The following is a 21,705-nucleotide window of genomic DNA, read 5'->3' on the forward strand; positions in this document are numbered from 1 at the left end:
TTAATCATAGCTAACACTTGGTTCAAGATACATGAAAGAAGACTGTATACATGGAAGAACCCTGGAGATACTAGAAGGTTTCAGATAGATTATATAATGGTAAGACAAAGATTTAGGAACCAGGTTTTAAATTGTAAACCATTTCCAGGGACAGATGTGGACTCTGACCACAATCTATTGGTTATGAACTGTAGATTAAAACTGAAGAAACTGCAAAAAGGTGGGAATTTAAGGAGATGGGACTTGGATAAACTGAAAGAACCAGAGGTTGTACAGAGTTTCAGGGAGAGGATAAGGGAACAATTGACAGGAATGGGGGAAAGAAATACAGTAGAAGAAGAATGGGTAGCTTTGAGGGATGAAATAGTGAAGGCAGCAGAGGATCAAGTAGGTAAAAAGACGAGGGCTAGTAGAAAACCTTTGGTAATAGAAGAGATAATGAATTTAATTGATGAAACGAGAAAATACAATAATGGAGTAAATGAATCAGGTAAAAAGGAATACAAACATCTCAAAAATGAGATCGACAGGAAGTGCAAAATGGCTAAGCAGGGATGGCTAGAGGACAAATGTAAGGATGTAGAGGCTTATCTCACTAGGGGTAAGATAGATACTGCCTGCAGGAAAATTAAAGAGACCTTTGGAGAAAAGAGAACCACTTGTATGAATATCAAGAGCTCAGATGGAAACCCAGTTCTAAGTAAAGAAGGGAAAGCAGAAAGGTGGAAGGAGTATATAGAGGGTCTATACAAGGGTGATGTACTTGAGGACAATATTATGGAAATGGAAGCGGATGTAGATGAAGATGAAATGGGAGATATGATACTGCGTGAAGAGTCTGACAGAGCACTGAAAGACCTGAGTCGAAACAAGGCCCAGGGAGTAGACAACATTCTATTAGAACTACTGACAGCCTTGGGAGAGCCAGTCCTGACAAAACTCTACCATCTGATAAGCAAGATGAATAAGACAGGCGAAATTCCCTCAGACTTCAAGAAGAACATAATAATTCCTATCCCAAAGAAAGCAGGTGTTGACAGATGTGAAAATTACCGAACTATCAGCTTAATAAGTCACAGCTGCAAAATACTGATGTGAATTCTTTACAGGTGAATGGAAAAGGTGGTAGAAGCTGACCTCGGGGAAGATCAGTTTGGATTCCGTAGAAATATTGGAACACGTGAGGCAATACTGACTCTACGACGTATCTTAGAACAAAGATTAAGGAGAGGCAAACCTATGTTTCTAGCATTTGTAGACTTAGAGAAAGCTTTTGACAATGTTGACTGGAATACTCTCTTTCAAATTCTGAAGGTGGCAGGGGTAAAATACAGGGCGCAAAAGGCTATTTACAATTTGTACAGAAAGCAGATGGCAGTTATAAGAGTCGAGGGGCATGAAAGGGAAGCAGTGGTTGGGAAAGGAGTGAGACAGGGTTGTAGCCTCTCCCCAATGTTATTCAATCTGTATATTGAGCAAGCAGTAAAAGAAACAAAAGAAAAGTTCGGAGGAGGTATTAAAATCCATGGAAAAGAAATAAAAACTTTGAGGTTCGCCGATGACATTGTAATTCGGTCAGAGACAGCAAAGGACTTGGAAGAGCAGTTGAACGGAATGGACAGGGTCTTGAAAGGAGGGTATAAGATGAACATCAACAAAAGCAAAACAAGGATAATGGAATGTAGTCAAATTAAGTCGGGTGATTCTGAGGGAATTAGATTGGGAAATGAGACACTTAAAGTAGTAAAGGAGTTTTGCTATTTGGGGAGCAAAATAACTGATGATGGTTGAAGTAGAGAGGATATAAAATGTAGACTGGCAATGGCAAGAAAAGTGTTTCTGAAGAAGAAAAATTTGTTAACATCGAGTATAGATTTAAGTGTCAGGAAGTCATTTCTGAAAGTATTTGTAAGGAGTGTAGCCATGTGTGGAAGTGAAACATGGACGATTAATGGTTTGGACAAGAAGTGAAATATAAGCATTCGAAATGTGGTGCTACAGAAGAATGCTGAAGATTAGATGGGTAGATCACATAACTAATGAGGAGGTATTGAATAGAATTATGGAGAAGAGGAGTTTGTGGCACAACTTGACTAGAAGAAGGGATCGGTTGGTAGGACATGTTCTGAGACATCAAGGGATCACCAATTTAGTATTGGAGGGCAGCGTGGAGGGTAAAAATTGTAGAGGAAGACTTAGAGATGAATACACTAAGCAGATTCTGAAGGATGTAGGCTGCAGTAGGTACTGGGAGATGAAGAAGTTTGCACGGGATAGAGTAGCATGGAGAGCTACATCAAACCAGTCTCAGGACTGAAGACCACAACAACAACAATTTTTCTATTTTCCATTAGTATTTTATTTTTCTAAAAATTTCCAATTTCATAATCAAAGTGAGTCGTGCTTGGGTAGTTCAGTTGGTAGAGCACTTGCCCGCGATAGGCATAGGTCCTGAGTTCGAGTCTCGGTCTGGCACACAGTTTTAATCTGCCAGGAAGTTTCATATCAGCGCACACTCCACTGCAGAGTGAAAATCTCATTCTGGAAACTTCCCCCAGGCTGTAGCTTAGCCATGTCTCCACAATATCCTTTCTTTCAGGAGTGCTAGCTCTGTAAGGTTCGTAGGAGAGCTTATGTAAAGTTTGGAAGGTAGGAGACGAGGTACTGGCAGAATAAAGCAGTGAGGATGGGGCGTGAGGAGTGCTTGGGTAGGTAAGCTGGTAGAGCACTTGCCCGCGAAAGGCATAGGTCCCGAGTTCGAGTCTTGGTCCAGCACACAGTTTTAATCTGCCAGGAAGTTTCATACCAGTGCACACTCCACTGCAGAGTGAAAATCTCATTCTGGAAACATCCCCCAGGCTGTGGCTAAGCCATATCTCCGCAATATCCTTTCTTTCAGGAGTGCTAGTTCTGCAAGGTTCGCAGGAGAGCTTCTGTAAAGTTTGGAAGGTAGGAGATGAGGTACCGGCAGAATAAAGCTGTGAGGATGGGGCATGAGGAGTGCTTGGGTAGCTCAGTTGGTAGAGCACTTGCCCGCCAAAGGCAAAGGTCCTGAGTTCGAGTCTCAGTCCAACATACAGTTTTAATCTTCCAGGAAGTTTCGTATCAGTGCACACTCCACTGCAGAGTGAAAATCTCATTCTGGAAACATCCCCCAGGCTGTGGCTAAGCCATGTCTCCGCAATATCTTTTCTTTTTGGAGTGCTAGTTCTGCAAGGTTCGCAGGAGAGCTTCTGTAAAGTTTGGAAGGTAGGAGACGAGGTACTGGCAGAATAAAGCTGTGAGGATGGGGCATGAATCATGCTTGGGTAGCTCAGTTGGTAGAGCACATCTCCAAAACACTATAAGGAAGAAGGGAAGATTAGATTTTAATGCCCCATCAACATTGTGGTCATAAAAAACAAATTGCAAGCTCAGAATAGGAAAGGATGGGGTAGGATATCAGCGATGCCCCTTTCAAGGAACTGTCCTGACATTTGACTCTAGCAATTTAGGGAAATCACAGAAAACCTAAATGTGGTTAGTGAGATGGGGATTTGAACCATCATCCTCCAAAATGCGAATCCAATGTGCTGACCATTGTGCCACCTCGCTCAGTTGCAGTCACTGTATAAGGATGACAACGGATTAAGCTGGAGATGACTTGGATGTACTTTTGTGATTAGTGTTCTCTCAACAAAAATCAGATGAATTCAGTCATACAGTACCATGGCTCATAACAACATCATGCCTGGAGTTGTTCCTGTATTGTTGCCTGATACATTCTTCCAGCTGCCATTATGGTGGTTGAAGCTGGACTTGCAAATGAAAATCACTGCCACCAGGTAAAGGTCTGCTCTCATTATTAAACATAGCTGAGAGCCATTAACCTTTCATTTGAGTCTTTTATTACTTCAGTTCACACAGCCTTCATAGTAATTAGATGTGAGAGAAATGTGCCAAGGGGCACATAGTAACTATGGTAACTAAAGTTAATAAATCAGTCAAGAAAGCTAGGAGAGTGTCTCTACTTGGAAGAGCAGATAAGGAGTTGTTAGCATCTCACTTAGACAATGAACTGACATCATTAAGTTCTGGTATGATGGATGTACAAGAATTATGGGCAAAGTTTAAACAGATTGTAAATCATGCTCTGGAGAAGTATGTGGCAAGTAAGTGGATTAGGGATGGAAAAGACCTGTCGTGGTTTAACGATGAAATTCGGAAAATGCTGAGGAAGCAATGGCTGTTGCACTCTTTGTTCAAAAAACAACATGCAAATGATGACTGTCAAAAGTTAGTAGAGATTCATGTTCTATAAAAAGATCTATGCCTGAAACATGCAACAACTAATGCCGTCATACCTTAGCAAAAGATCTGACTGAGAATCTGTGAGAATTCTGGTCCTACATGAAATTGCTAAGGGGCTCTGAGATTTCTATCCAGTCACTCATTGAGTAGTCTGGTGTGACAGCAAAAGGAAAGCCAAAGCTTTAAATTTTGCATATAACATTCTTCACACAGGAGAATCATACAAACATACCATCATGTGACTATCACAAAGAATCCTGTATGGATGACATAGTAATAGGCATCCCTGGAATAAAGAAACAGTTGAAAGAGTAGAAACCAAATAAGTGAACAAGTCTAAATGGAATTCCAATTTGGTTTTACAAAAGCAATTCCCAAACCATGGGCCACAGTCCACTTAAGGGCCATGGGCAGTGTGGCACTGGGCCGTGAACACTGGTCAACATTCAAAAGACAATATAAAAATTATTGGAAGCTTCAGGGGTTTGACTCATCAGTTGCCAGGGTCAGTAAGTACAGAATTAAATAAGAGTGAAAATGCACTATAGCTATCCAATACCATTCACCAGGTAATGATCCATTTTATCATACAAAATCTACCCTGCCCCTCCTTTAAAAAAAATAAATAAAATAAAATAAAATCTGCACACCTACAGACTGCACTACATGTCTAATGTGCAGCCTTAGCTGTTTGCTCATGGCTTTAGCACATAACATGCCACAATCTGATTGTAATTTGTTGTGTTAGTAGTTTGTCAGATGCAATTGTTCACAAGGATGACTTGCTTGAATTGCTCATTCAATATCCAGCCACAACAAGACAGGAGGAAGGAAGATTGTTATGCTACCTCCCATCCACTGCTACACAGCTAAGATGTCTAGAGATGGAGCTTTGCTTGAATTTCATACTACTTCAGGGAAGGAGGTGGGCATGGCCCTTTTAAGGTACCATACTGGCACTTGCTTGGGTGACTGCAGAAAACTGATGTCTGAAAGGCCAACCCAAGAACTGAACCCAGTTGTCTTGAATGCAAATTCAGGGTGTCAGCTACTATATCATCTCACTCAGTTCCTGTGGAGATGATGCTGATATAGTATTCACGGACTTTTTCTTATATTTGGCTGTTAATAGAATCCGTATTTGTGCAAGTTTGTAGCACTGATATTCAGATACTGAATTGTGGCATGTACAATAATTTTTATAGCTAAGTCATTGCAAAATAAAGAAAGAGAGAGAGAAAAAGAGAAAACTGTTGCTGAATATTGCCTTTAATTTTCATAGAAAAAATTTCAGAATACACTGAAAAGTCAGTCTGCATATAATTTATGCACTGTTATAGCTGGCATCTGACATGTGTGTATTGTTCACTGTCTTCAACAGTTTTTTACAAAACTGCAACAGAAGAAACATTAATGCAAGCATATTCTGTTTGCACATGCGGAGATAATGAGGTTTGAAGGCAAAGAGATACATTTCAAACTGTATGGATGACTGCAATGACTAAGGTCGTAGCGACTTCGAAATACTATTATCTCTGTATATTTTCTTAAAAATTTCTAGCTCTGATGGGTAATCATTAACAATGGAGGCATAAAAAATCTCTAACAACTGAGGTACACTTTTACAACTAGAATTTAATATTATATGAGCAATTTCCCAGTGGGTCAAAATACATCTAACAGTGTTTCAGAATTTTTGTGACAACATAAGGAAACTCATTAAAGAAGGGATATGTTAATATGAAACTGAAGACAATGAGTGACACATAGACACAGTGACAGCGAGCATAGTTTGCACTGTCATGGTCATGCCAAGGATGAGTGTGAACACTGCCATGTAAATTCCTACAACAATACTTCTAGCTACATCAGTGGAATCATGGCCCGGTTACAGCACTGCTCCGTCTCTTGTATGTGCAAACCCACCTGTAGACAGTGACTGCATTGTGTTGTAGGGATGTGACTGTTATTAGCTAGTGCTACTTTACATCAATATACAGGGTGTTTCAAAAATGACCGGTATATTTGAAACGGCAATAAAAACTAAACGAGCAGCGATAGAAATACACCGTTTGTTGCAATATGCTTGGGACAACAGTACATTTTCAGGCAGACAAACTTTCGAAATTACAGTAGTTACAATTTTCAACAACAGATGGCGCTGCGGTCTGGGAAACTCTATAGTACGATATTTTCCACATATCCACCATGCGTAGCAATAATATGGCGTAGTCTCTGAATGAAATTACCCGAAACCTTTGACAACGTGTCTGGCAGAATGGCTTCACATGCAGATGAGATGTACTGCTTCAGCTGTTCAATTGTTTCTGGATTCTGGCGGTACACCTGGTCTTTCAAGTGTCCCCACAGAAAGAAGTCACAGGGGTTCATGTCTGGCGAATAAGGAGGCCAATCCATGCCGCCTCCTGTATGTTTCGGATAGCCCAAAGCAATCACACGATCATCGAAATATTCATTCAGGAAATTAAAGACGTCGGCCGTGCGATGTGGCCGGGCACCATCTTGCATAAACCACGAGGTGTTCGCAGTGTCATCTAAGGCTGTTTGTACCGCCACAAATTCACGAAGAATGTCCAGATAGCGTGATGCAGTAATCGTTTCGGATCTGAAAAATGGGCCAATGATTCCTTTGGAAGAAATGGCGGCCCAGACCAGTACTTTTTGAGGATGCAGGGACGATGAGACTGCAACATGGGGCTTTTCGGTTCCCCATATGCGCCAGTTCTGTTTATTGACGAAGCCATCCAGGTAAAAGTAAGCTTCGTCAGTAAACCAACTGCTGCTCACATGCATATCGCCGTCATCAATCCTGTGCACTATATCGTTAGCGAATGTCTCTCGTGCAGCAATGGTAGCGGCACTGAGGGGTTGCCGCGTTTGAATTTTGTATGGATAGAGGTGTAAACTCTGGCGCATGAGACGATACGTGGACGTTGGCGTCATTTGGACCGCAGCTGCAACACAGCAAATGGAAACCCGAGGCCGCTGTTGGATCACCTGCTGCACTAGCTGCGCGTTGCCCTCTGTGGTTGCCATACGCGGTCGCCCTACCTTTCCAGCACGTTCATCCGTCACGTTCCCAGTCCGTTAAAATTTTTCAAACAGATCCTTTATTGTATCGCCTTTCGGTCCTTTGGTTACATTAAACCTCCATTGAAAACTTCGTCTTGTTGCAACAACACTGTGTTCTAGGCGGTGGAATTCCAACACCAGAAAAATCCTCTGTTCTAAGGAATAAACCATGTTGTCTACAGCACACTTGCACGTTGTGAACAGCACACGCTTACAGCAGAAAGACGACGTACAGAATGGCGCACCCACAGACTGCGTTGTCTTCTATATCTTTCACATCACTTGCAGCGCCATCTGTTGTTGAAAATTGTAACTACTGTAATTTCGAAAGTTTGTCCGCCTGAAAATGTACTGTTGTCCCAAGCATATTGCAACAAACGGTGTATTTCTATCGCTGCTCGTTTAGTTTTTATTGCCGTTTCAAATATACCGGTCATTTTTGAAACACCCTGTAGATACATCACTATGGATCCTTTTTTCGGATGGGGTCTTGCCGTAAGATGAACCAGTGAAGTGATGAAGGAATTGCCACATCAGATTTTGTAAGTACTGAGGTTGTCAATGATTGAGCACAAGTAGCAGCAAAATACCAAAAAGACTGAAACGTATTTTCATAAATGTGACTCTGACTTTTTAAAACAAGGTTTTACATATTCTGGTGCCAAGGAAGAGTCTATGCCACAGTGTGTGACTTGTTTAAAAATGCTATCAAGTGAATCAGACTATCAAAACTTGAAAGACATATATCAACTAAGCATCATGAATATGTAGGTAAATCTCTTGTATTCTTTCAAGTCAAGAAAAGAAGTTGTTCTATGATTAAATCCACCAAGGAAAAGTCTTCAAAACGAAATATGCTAAGTACCAGAGATTCTTACGGGCTATCATTTTTAATTGCAAAGAAGGGATCAGCTCACATCTTGGGAAAAGAACGATGATAAGTATGCTTTGTTTGATGAGAAATGTACGCAAAAATAAATGAAATTCTGTTATCAAAAACAACCGTGAAGAGAACTGATGAATCACCAAAAATGTGAAAGAAGTTGTCATTACTGCTCTGATACAAACTGAATTTTTTTTTGCTGCAGCTTGATAAGAGTACAGACATTGCTGGCCATGCTAATTTATTAGCTTTTGGCTGTTATGAGTTGAATATCAGTATTGAAGAATGACTGTCATTTTTTCAGTCTTTTCCAATGAAAACACCTGTGAAGAGACTTTCAGATCTATTGATAAATTTGTGAAAGGAAATGAAATAAAATGTTCAATGTGTCTAGGTTTGTGAACTGATTGGATGAGCTGTGCCTGGTATTCATACTGTAGCTTAGTTGCCAAGTTAGGTTAGTTGCTTCCTTGGTTCAGTGGTCACCTGTATGTACCAAAAAGCTCTTGATGATGCAATAGAAATTGTCATGTTCATTAAAGCAAGGTCTAAAAGCTTGTGACTGCTTGGTATTTTGCATGATGAAATGAGTGATGGACACACACAGCTTCCATTTCACTGTGAAGTTTGGTGGTTGTCAAGGCACAAATTCTGTCAGGATTTTACTTATAGGTGGGAATTGTGATGGAAAACTTGCAAGTTGCTACTTAGAGTATGTAACCAGTGAAGAGTGGTTCACATGGCTGGCATACTGGCAAATATATTTGGTGCCTTTAACATTCTTAATAACTCTGCAAGATAAAGCAGAAGCAACATTAATGAAACTTCAACCATGGGGTCAAAATGTAACAAGATTCCTTTGGCATATTTTCACTCTAACATGATTTTCTGGAAACCAACAAAATCAAAATTGATAAAATATCAGCTACAATCATAACAGAGCACTAATTTCCTTTAAACAGTACCTTTATTTAAAACTGTTAATTTTTTGAACATGCAGTTTTCAAAACTAATAATAACTGATTTTAGTTACTTATCTGAAACTGTAATTATACATTTTGTTCTTCACTCATATGAATGAGAAATCAACCAACTAGACTTACTACAGCAATATCTAAGCATTTTCATGTTTCTTTTAGGAATTACTTCCTAAAAAAGAGGGTGAAATTCAATGGATCAGAAATCCATTTGAAGAAATGTCATCAGCTGAAGAAGACTCATTAATGTTAATTGAAATATCATGTAACCAGTCTCTAAACTCATTTTTTGGGAAAAAACACACACACACACACACACACACACCACCACCAGTCTCATCTCGGATAAGTGTTTGGCAAGTATTTGATGGGCTTTTAGAGGACCTATCTGTGTGAACGAGCCTTTTCAACCTTACTTTTCTCAAAAAATAGGTACAGAAATAGACTGAATGTAGAGAGTAATTTGAGGCTAAAATTAACAATTTTAATCCAGATCTTGATTCTCTTGTGGGGGACAAACAATGTCAAAAGTCCCACTGAATTGTTTTTGACACTGATCACTTGATTTTGAGGTTCATATAGTTGTGACAGATGAGGGCATACAACAAAATTTTCTTGTAATAAAATAAAATAAAATAAATAATAATAATAATAATAATAATAATAATTGCACAGTATCTTTTACTAATGTCAGTAGGCCTAATTTTGTATATAAAAGCTTTGTAAGATAGGTGGCCCACATATCTATGATATTGGCCCCTTACTTAGCTTGCATTTATCATTAATCTCTCGCCAAGCACCAAGTCTTACAGACTGGAAGAAAGGGCAGGTGGCTCCTGTATATAAGAAGAGTAAAAGAAAGGACTCACAAAATTAAAGACCAATATCCTTAACATTGGCTTGCTGCTGAAGTCTTGAACATATTCTGAGTTTGAATATAACAAATTTCCTTCAGAACAAAGAGCTTCTGTCCACGAATCAGCATGGTTTTAGAAAGCATCGCTCATGCAAAACTCAACTTACTTTCTTCTCATGTGGTATACTGCAAACTAAGGATGAACAGCAACAGGCATTCCATTCCATATTTCTAGATTTCTGAAAAGCATTTGACACAGTGCCCCACTGCAAACTGTCAACAAAGGTACAAGCATGTGGAATAGTTTCCCAAATATGTGAGTGGCTCAAGTTATAGAACTCAGCACATTTCCTTCGATGGTGAGTGTTCATCAGAGACCAGGATATCACCAAGAGTGTCCCAAGAAAGAGTGATACTCTGCTGTTATTTTCTATGTACATAAATGATCTGGTGGACAGGTGGGGCAACAATATGTGGCTGTTTGGTGATGATACTGTGATGTATGGGAAGGTGTCATTGTTGAGTGACAGTAGAAGGATACGAGATGACTTAGACAAAATTTATAGTTGATGTGACAATGGCAGATAGCTCTAAATTTAGAAACTGTAAGTTAATGCAGATGAGTAGGAAAAACAAACTTCTAATGTTTAAATACAGTGCTGGTAGTGTCCTGCTTGACACAGTCACACCGTTTAAATATCCAGACGTAATACTGCAAAGCAATATGAAATTAAACAAGCATTTGAAGACTCTGGTAGAGAAGATGAATGGCTGACCTCAGTTTATTCGGAGAATTTTGGGAAAGCATGGTTCATTTATAAAGGAAACTGCTCTAGAATACTGCTTGAGTTTTTGGGATCCACACCAGATCAGATTAAAGGAAGACATTGAAGCAATTCAGAGGCTGGCTACTAGATTTGTACTCATTGGCCTGAACAACACGCCAGTATTATGGAGATGCTTCAGGTATTCAAATGGGAACGGCTGGAGAGAAGTCAATATTCTTTTCAAGAAACACTACTGAGAAAATTTAGAGAACTGGCATTTGAAGCTGATAATAGAATGATTCTACTGCCACCAAAATACATTTCGCAAAAGGACCACAAAGACAAGATACGAGAAATTGTGGGTCATATGGAGGCATATAGACTGTCATTTTCTCTGCAAGTTGAACAGAAAAGGAAATGACCAGTAATGATATAGGATACCCTTTACCATGCACTGTATGGTGGCTTGCAGAGTATGTATCTAAATGCAGAGGTAGATGTAGCTGTAGATGTAGATTTACTTGTAATTCAGTTTCCAGCAACTAATAGCTGGCAGTGTTTGATGATGTCCTGGCTGCATAATTTGTTCTAATTTATTGTATGAGCAGTACTAGATGGTAATTTGATGTGGCTATCCAGTCATTAAACTATATGCCGCTACCATTGAGAACCAGGTCAATGAAAATGTAAATTTTCTTTGGATAATTACCCAACGTTAACACCTGGCTGACAACTTACACCCACTAAGTTGGCCAGCTTTGAAGAAGAAGAATCCATTTTCTTGCAGGTCCACTAAATGAACATGAATTAATTTAGTTACTTGCATGAATGTGTTTAGGTAACACTACTCTGGATTGTCTACAATTTTTATTCACAAGTCCAATGTCAGAAATGACTGCAAGTCAGACACAACTGTCATTGCCTCAGCATTTTCATGCACAACATAGTGTTGCTGCATGATCCATTTTATGCACCTTTGAAGCATTGTCTTGAATCCTGTACTGCCCTACTGCCCACAATCACTGTGTGTGTGTGTGTGTGTGTGTGTGTGTGTGTGTGTGTGTCTGTGTGTGTGTGTGTGTGTGTGTGTGTGTGTTATTTTTTTCATTTTTCTCTGATATAAGTGTTATTCAGTATAAAGGTGTAAATTAAATACAAAATTCAATGGATATGCATTGTTTGCAATTTGTAGCATGTATTACATAGACACATAAAAACTATTATAAAATGACAACAATAGATTGTTTCAGACATCCTCAGTTTTTCCACAGAAAACAATTCGCTAAATATTATCTGTTCATATATATTTCCAAGTTAAAAAAAAAAAGTATGACGACATTCTTTCACCTGCACTGAAACATTTCCTAATAATAAAGATAGTGTGCTGCCAATAAAAAAAGAGAACACTGTGGGATTAAGTAGCCATCTAAAATTATGTGAGGGACTGTATGAATATGTATTATCATACTTGGTTATAATAGAGGGAAACATTCCACGTAGGAAATATATATCTAAAAACAAAGATGATGTGACTTACCAAATGAAAGTGCTGGCAGGTCGACAGACACACAAACAAACACAAACATACACACAAAATTCAAGCTTTCGCAACAAACTGTTGCCTCATCAGGAAAGAGGGAAGGAGAGGGAAAGACGAAAGGATGTGGGTTTTAAGGGAGAGGGTAAGGAGTCATTCCAATCCCGGGAGCGGAAAGACTTACCTTAGGGGGAAAAAAGGATGGGTATACACTCGCACACACACACATATTCATCCACACATATGCAGACACAAGCAGACATATTTAAAGACAAAGAGTTTGGGCAGAGATGTCAGTCGAGGCAGAAGTGCAGAGGCAAAGATGTTGTTGAATGACAGGTGAGGTATGAGTGGCGGCAACTTGAAATTAGCGGAGATTGAGGCCTGGTGGATAACGGGAAGAGAGGATATATTGAAGAGCAAGTTCCCATCTCCGGAGTTCGGATAGGTTGGTGTTAGTGGGAAGTATCCAGATAACCCGGACGGTGTAACACTGTGCCAAGATGTGCTGGCCGTGCACCGAGGCATGTTTAGCCACAGGGTGATCCTCATTACCAACAAACACTGTCTGCCTGTGTCCATTCATGCGAATGGACAGTTTGTTGCTGGTCATTCCCACATAGAATGCGTCACAGTGTAGGCAGGTCAGTTGGTAGATCACGTGGGTGCTTTCACACGTGGCTCTGCCTTTGATCGTGTACACCTTCCGGGTTACAGGACTGGAGTAGGTGGTGGTGGGAGGGTGCATGGGACAGGTTTTACACCGGGGGCGGTTACAAGGGTAGGAGCCAGAGGGTAGGGAAGGTGGTTTGGGGATTTCATAGGGATGAACTAAGAGGTTACGAAGGTTAGGTGGACGGTGGAAAGACACTCTTGGTGGAGTGGGGAGGATTTCATGAAGGATGGATCTCATTTCAGGGCAGGATTTGAGGAAGTCGTATCCCTGCTGGAGAGCCACATTCAGAATCTGATCCAGTCCCGGAAAGTATCCTGTCACAAGTGGGGCACTTTTGTGGTTCTTCTGTGGGAGGTTCTGGGTTTGAGAGGATGAGGAAGTGGCTCTGGTTATTTGCTTCTGTACCAGGTCGGGAGGGTAGTTGCGGGATGCGAAAGCTGTTGTCAGATTGTTGGTGTAATGCTTCAGGGATTCCGGACTGGAGCAGATTCGTTTGCCACGAAGACCTAGGCTGTAGGGAAGGGACCGTTTGATGTGGAATGGGTGGCAGCTGTCGTAATGGAGGTACTGTTGCTTGTTGGTGGGTTTGATGTGGATGGACGTGTGAAGCTGGCCATTGGACAGGTGGAGGTCAACATCAAGGAAAGTGGCATGGGATTTGGAGTAGGACCAGGTGAATCTGATGGAACCAAAGGAGTTGAGGTTGGAGAGGAAATTCTGGAGTTCTTCTTCACTGTGAGTCCAGATCATGAAGATGTCATCAATAAATCTGTACCAAACTTTGGGTTGGCAGGCCTGGGTAACCAAGAAGGCTTCCTCTAAGCGACCCATGAATAGGTTGGCGTGCGTAGGGGCCATCCTGGTACCCATGGCTGTTCCCTTTAATTGTTGGTATGTCTGGCCTTCAAAAGTGAAAAAGTTATCGTAGATCAACACCTTCAACCCATTATGTGCAGTCTCCCATCCTTCATCAAAGACACCAACCACTTTCTCAAACGCCTGGAATCCTTACCCAATCCGTTACCCCCAGAAACCATCCTTGTAACCATAGATGCCACTTCCTTATACACAAATATCCCGCACGTCCAGGGCCACGCTGCGATGGAGCACTTCCTTTCATGCCGATCACCTGCCACCCTACCTAAAACCTCTTTCCTCATTACCTTAGCCAGCTTCATCCTGACCCATAACTTTTTCACTTTTGAAGGCCAGACATACCAACAATTAAAGGGAACAGCCATGGGTACCAGGATGGCCCCTTCGTATGCCAACCTATTCATGGGTCGCTTAGAGGAAGCCTTCTTGGTTACCCAGGCCTGCCAACCCAAAGTTTGGTACAGATTTATTGATGACATCTTCATGATCTGGACTCACAGTGAAGAAGAACTCCAGAATTTCCTCTCCAACCTCAACTCCTTTGGTTCCATCAGATTCACCTGGTCCTACTCCAAATCCCATGCCACTTTCCTTGATGTTGACCTCCACCTGTCCAATGGCCAGCTTCACACGTCCATCCACATCAAACCCACCAACAAGCAACAGTACCTCCATTACGACAGCTGCCACCCATTCCACATCAAACGGTCCCTTCCCTACAACCTAGGTCTTCGTGGCAAACGAATCTGCTCCAGTCCGGAATCCCTGAAGCATTACACCAGCAATCTGACAACAGCTTTCGCATCCCGCAACTACCCTCCCGACCTGGTACAGAAGCAAATAACCAGAGCCACTTCCTCATCCTCTCAAACCCAGAACCTCCCACAGAAGAACCACAAAAGTGCCCCACTTGTGACAGGATACTTTCCGGGACTGGATCAGATTCTGAATGTGGCTCTCCAGCAGGGATACGACTTCCTCAAATCCTGCCATGAAATGAGATCCATCCTTCATGAAATCCTCCCCACTCCACCAAGAGTGTCTTTCCGCCGTCCACCTAACCTTCGTAACCTCTTAGTTCATCCCTATGAAATCCCCAAACCACCTTCCCTACCCTCTGGCTCCTACCCTTGTAACCGCCCCCGGTGTAAAACCTGTCCCATGCACCCTCCCACCACCACCTACTCCAGTCCTGTAACCCGGAAGGTGTACACGATCAAAGGCAGAGCCACGTGTGAAAGCACCCACGTGATCTACCAACTGACCTGCCTACACTGTGACGCATTCTATGTGGGAATGACCAGCAACAAACTGTCCATTCGCATGAATGGACACAGGCAGACAGTGTTTGTTGGTAATGAGGATCACCCTGTGGCTAAACATGCCTCGGTGCACGGCCAGCACATCTTGGCACAGTGTTACACCGTCCGGGTTATCTGGATACTTCCCACTAACACCAACCTATCCGAACTCCGGAGATGGGAACTTGCTCTTCAATATATCCTCTCTTCCCGTTATCCACCAGGCCTCAATCTCCGCTAATTTCAAGTTGCCGCCACTCATACCTCACCTGTCATTCAACAACATCTTTGCCTCTGCACTTCTGCCTCGACTGACATCTCTGCCCAAACTCTTTGTCTTTAAATATGTCTGCTTGTGTCTGCATATGTGTGGATGAATATGTGTGTGTGTGCGAGTGTATACCCATCCTTTTTTCCCCCTAAGGTAAGTCTTTCCGCTCCCGGGATTGGAATGACTCCTTACCCTCTCCCTTAAAACCCACATCCTTTCGTCTTTCCCTCTCCTTCCCTCTTTCCTGATGAGGCAACAGTTTGTTGCGAAAGCTTGAATTTTGTGTGTATGTTTGTGTTTGTTTGTGTGTCTGTCGACCTGCCAGCACTTTCATTTGGTAAGTCACATCATCTTTGTTTTTAGATATATATTATCATACTTGCAGGTACATAACATGAACTGTAGTCCTTTTACACAGGGTGTATATATACAGAAACTTCGTGGATTTCATTCATCTATGAAGTTAAAACACAAGATAAATATTGTGATATAAAGTCTTATTCAAATGAAATAAGCCATCTGTGATTAATACCAAACAGCAACTGCATGTTGCCACATTTTAGAACATCAGTGTAGTCTCAGGTTTGCCCAAACATTGGTGGCATGTTTGGTGCTGAGGTAGGTTAGAACTGTTAAATGATGAGTGAATTCCAGGTGGAGATGCAGTAGGAATGTAGCATTCTGCTCATTGCTTACCCTTTATCAAATGCTTTTCTTAATGGTGAATTGTGTCTCAGTGCAAAACTTCTTTGATATCCAACACCATTGACAACAGGAATTTCGCCTAAACCACACAGACTTTCTTCTGAGTGTTGGCTGTTTTGTAGGTATGTATGGGCATCAACTTGACCACATGAAAAAGCAATAGTCCCCTGAAATTCATAATCACAAGTAAATTTTTTTTTTCCTGTCACTCATAGTGAATATTTTTATTAAAATTTGTTTTTCGCTTCTTTATAACTAACTGACCATAAAAATTACATATAACAATGTATTTTGACTAAAAAGTGATCACCTGTTAAATAACAAACAAGAAATAAGGAGAAACAAGTACTTCCCTTCAGATGAAGTGCAGCTGCATTTATGATTAGAAAATCACATTAACTTTCATGTGTTTACTCTTATCCTGCCTTACACCCCCCACCCCCCCCCCCCACCCCCACACACACACACACACAAACAAACACTGGTTATTAATGTCTGTCTGGGCAGACAGATGTGAGGCTAGAGGACTGGATTAGAACAGGAAGAAGGTAGAAAAATGTGCATAGCGTGGAAGGTTGGAGGAGTATTTAATTTCAGAATAGGTGGGGAACAAATGGCTCTTAGTGGCAGTGGCAAATGTCTTCTAAAACTGATAATAATTACAAAACTTAGGAGACGTTATGTATTTGATATTGCAGTGCCATGTTCAGATAGCTGATGATAAGCAGAAAATCTGGATTCAAATCCCAGCCTGGCACAAATTTTCATTGTCATTATTCCATTATACAGCTGATGGTAGTCCGTATTGACAACTAAAAATACATTTCATGAGACAGGATGTGTGTGAGAGAGAAAAGGCACAGAAAGGGGAATTAAATCTCAGTGTAGGAGAAGAATGGGCTAGAAGTTTGTGAAGAGAGATCAAAAGGTGAGGGCAAAGCTGTATTCTGATAACCTCAGCACTGAGTGCCCATAAGCTCCAGGCAAAGCTGTAGGAAGCTAGTAAGAGTGAGAGAAGGATGTAGTCAAAGATGAAGACTAGCCAACATTTAATACACTATTCAGAGGAGCTGCTGTTGGGGCAGGAGAGAGGGCGAGTCAAAATTGGGAGCATATTAATGGAGCTATTTAAGACATCAGTATTGTGGTGAGCAATCTGTCCGGCAACTGGACAATTACGTTTGTACAATATTTTAGTGCCTGTATTATTCTGAGTTACGATGTAAAAGCACTGTGGCAACTACAACTGTTATGAAATAAATCAAATTTATTTATCCATCAACACTGAGCAAGCGACTTTCAAGTAAAATGTCTCACCTATACGGAAATACACATAATGGATGTATGAGCACAATTTTTAGGTGCATGGTTGATGACATATGAAAGTTTAGGTCCAGCCATGAGCTGTGCATGGCTAGCCAAATGGTAAGGCAACTGCTCATGATAAGTGGGAAATCCAGGTTCGAGTCCTAGTCCGCCTCAAATTTTCATTGTTGTCATTCCATTTTACAGCCAATGGTTGTCCCTATTCACAGTTCTGAATACATTTAATGTAATTAAATTTGTAGTTTTGTGTACTGTCCATTTTTTTGGGTGGGCAGCTGGTTAATTGTCATACCCACACAGAACACTGCGCAATAATTATATGCAGTATATGATGAGTTTTCTTTCACTTGTTATGAAATGAAAAATACCAAGCAATAATAGAGGCTGTTTGGATGGAACAGATCCTGAACTCAGGATGCAGAATTGTGTATATGATTGCCATAGTGACAGACTGAGATATTGTGTGGGTTGAGTTAATGGTGGAATATCACAGAAGATGAAGAATAAAGGTAAGAGTGTGCATGGGAGATCCTCCATCTCAATGCACAATGAGATGTAATAGAAGCCCTAGCAAAAGTTATGGTTGAGTTTTTACAAATACAAATGTTTTATTCCACTGTTGAGCATATTTACATGCAATTGGTGTCGTCAGTGTTTACATAATAATAATAATAATATAAATTTCGACATTACAAATTTTATTAACTACAATATAATAATCCAGGATGGATGCAATACGTATTTGTGTAAATGTAAATAACAACAAGAAGTTTACTAATAGATCAATTACAAGATAAATAAACTACATAGTTCAGTGAATGACAAATAAGTAATCAAACAGATAATTAACAATAAGTACATGAAACAGTAATAAAATAGTTGCACAGTATGGCATATGTATAGTTTGCAGTTAATAGTACTGGTCATTATTTACCATCAGCACAGAAGTTACAAGGAGGTCTTGGCTGGTTTATAGGTGTGGTGAGTCTGTTAGAATTATGGATAGAAATGGTGAGTTATTACAGTTTATAAACTAGCTGGACAAACTGTTGTCTGTCTGAAGATCACAACAAGATTACCAGATTATTAAGGTAACGTTCTATTCACACTGCAGATACAGTGCACACAGGTAGAAAAGGACAAAAGTTTGATGTGAAACAGGTAACAGTTGTCCAAATAACATCATGGAATTCTGCGTGACCTGCTCATATGGGATAACATGCAGCATAACAGGAATGTGAGCCAGACATTGCTCAAATCCACACAATTAATTGATGGTCCCTTGACTTGCACACAATACACCATAGCTGCAGTTTTTAGGCAGTCTTCCACACATGCTTAGACAAATGACAAGCTGGTTACCAATCTCCACCTGATAAAACATACACCACAAACAGCTAAAATATCATAACAAATAACAACAAAGTTTACATAATTCAGACAGGTTGCATACACAGATTTTCTCCCTTAGGTTAGCTGACAACTGTGGAAACAGGAAGGGAATCCATAAATAAATAAATGCCAAACCATCAACTAAAACAAACCTTGGGAGAACTCTTAAGAGGAAGAGTTTGATTCTGGTTCCAAACATTCATGTTAGCACCTAAAGAAACAATCATTAGTGTGAGTAATTCTTCTTTACATTGTACATAATAACTGTTACCAGTATTCTTCGATATTAATTGGTAAAGATGATTAGCTACAAAGTCTTTCAAGACATTTCTTGGATGAAATCTTCTTGGTTAATTTGCTGTGTCAAAAATCTGATAAAAACTTTCTATGAATTTAATGTGGCAAGTTAACCAAAAACCTTTTACCCAGAATGTATTATTGTTAAAAATGTCATAGTAGATGAAGAGTAACTGTGCAGTAACACAAATACAGATTCTTTTTAAGTGTAAATAGCGTTTAGCAAAACAATGTAATGACAGTTTTTTGTGTCTTATATGAAAATAGGGAGCAGTTCTGCAGTAATCCATAGTTTCACTTGTATTTGAGTGATCTCCCTCAGGGTGGCATCTACAAAACAGAGTGTGAATGAATGTTAAAGTTAGATAAAACTCACATCATTACTTACCTCTAAAGCTCCTTCTAAGCCCTCTTCTAATGAGAGAAATTCTGGTACCAATTCTAGTTTGTGTAAATTTTGGGATAGTGGATTTCTTTCAATCTGTAATTAGATAAATAAAATATGTTAAAAGAACTGGTAACTTTCTGTGGTGCTGTAGAAGCTTATTGTGCTTCCGATCACACGTAGGAGGTGCAAGCACTCAAATATCCATCAAGATTTAGATTTTTCTAGTTCTGTTAACTCACTTGATCCAAACAGTGGGATGGTTTGTGTGAAGGAGCCCCAGTCAGTTTCATCTCAATTGCCCTCACTGTTAAACTCTAACCTATTTGTTCTTTTCCCAACACATGAATTTACATGGCGTCTGACAAAGTTAAAGGAATGCTATCTTCCCTTCCCCAGACAAAGAAAGGAGATTCTTCCTGAAATCTTTGGACAGCCAAAAAATTGAACTGGTTGGAATCACAAGGAGACTTTATAGCAGCAGCATATTATGGCATACACTATAATAGCAAACATTAAGAAAATCAACTTGATAAAAGCACCAGTAAATTATTTCAAAAACAATAAGTGATAATTAACTTTTTTTAATAGGATTTGAAACCAACTTTGTGGGCAGTAGTCCTTATGCACTGCTGTCAATAATGTGGTGTACGTAACTTCAAATACTGTCACTAAGAAAAAACATTGCCTGTCATAAAGATCCAAGTTCACTAACAGCTTCACTTTATCTTTTAGATTAATAAATTAGTCAGACAAAAACTTTCTACTGTCTAGGCAACAGCAGATGTAGGCACAAACAACAGATGATGGCAAGTTATTGGAAAAAGTGTTCCTTCAGCTATTATGCGAGAAAATTGTTGGAGAATCTGAGACTGTCCAGGGATTAACTGTTCTTATGCCCATAATTAATTACACACACACACACACACACACACACACACTCAATTGTGCTAGTCTCTCACTCTCTTTGTCTGTTGCATACACATAATACTAATACATCTTCAGAAATTATCCTATGGAGTAGAAGAAGTTGTCAAGCAGATGTGAATTCAGTTAAAATTCGAAGTTAATTTTATCAACTATTAAGTTCTTTACATCACTGGACAGGGGCTCAAAGGATTTTAGGGTTGAATACTTTCCTCCTTTCTGTGCCACATTAGGATTGGGTGATGGATAGCATAAATCACTTTTCCTTTGAATACCGTCAAACACAGTGATTTTGGGCACCATGGCAAATTCGAACAGTATTGCTTATTTGCTCTTTGCCACTGCATAGAAACAAAGAGTTACTTATTTTAACATCCATGCGCCAGTTATTTTAAGCGCAAGATTGTATTTATCGCTTTCCACAACTTTTATTTTGCGTCAATTGTTCTCCTAGGTGAATAACTGATGAACAGTCTGAGTGTTAAAAATCAATGCATTATCATAAAGTGGAAACTTTCTATTGTTGCGCCATGTGGGAAGTTGTTGTAACCATAATTGTTGACGTGCTCAATAGCTAAAGGCATTGAGACAATTTCTGAACAGGTTTGTCGAGTTTCTTGTGCAAGGTTATAAAATAATGACAGGTTTTGTAAAACTGTGTACTGTGTGGAGTGATTTCAGACAATGCCAAGAACGTATAGGAGCAGGAGAGGTGCTACAGTATGGTGTAATTATGACCCGGAACTTTTAGATAAAGCTGTTCGTGATATTTAGAGTGGTAAATTATAGTACAGAAAAGCGTGTGATTTATATGGTATACCTAAATCAACCCTACAAAATAAAGTGCAGGAAGCACATCTGAAAAAAATGGGAGGACGGCCAGTGCTAAATAAAGAAGAAGAAGAAGAAGAAATGTTGAAGCAAGATATCTTGAGGGTTGCACTAAATTGGATATTAGATACTCAGTTAAAGGCTACCTTGATAAATCTGGCCAAAAAGAGAAGAAATTTCATAATAATCTGCCAGGAGAAGAATGGGTGCATTTATTCCTCAAACGACAGTCAGAAGATCTTTCCGCTCGCTTAAGCGAAAATATTTAACGAGCTCATCCAGAAGTGAACAAAGAGACTGTTAAGATGTTTTGCT

General features: G+C 40.1%; 1 protein-coding gene across 1 annotated transcript in view; it reads right to left on the bottom strand.

The window, feature by feature from the left end:
* LOC126235278 (uncharacterized) overlaps positions 1 to 21,705 on the bottom strand; it is a 99,360-nt gene that overhangs the window by 26,715 nt on the left and 50,940 nt on the right. Inside the window, exons 6-7 of the mRNA XM_049944036.1 lie at positions 19,636 to 19,728; positions 16,224 to 16,399 (exon numbers count right to left, since the gene is read on the bottom strand). Coding sequence (XP_049799993.1) covers positions 16,224 to 16,399; positions 19,636 to 19,728 — 269 coding nt within the window. The remainder of the gene's footprint in view (positions 1 to 16,223; positions 16,400 to 19,635; positions 19,729 to 21,705) is intronic.

The sequence above is a fragment of the Schistocerca nitens genome, chromosome 1 (genome assembly GCF_023898315.1).
Source record: "Schistocerca nitens isolate TAMUIC-IGC-003100 chromosome 1, iqSchNite1.1, whole genome shotgun sequence".
NCBI lineage: Eukaryota > Metazoa > Arthropoda > Insecta > Orthoptera > Acrididae > Schistocerca > Schistocerca nitens.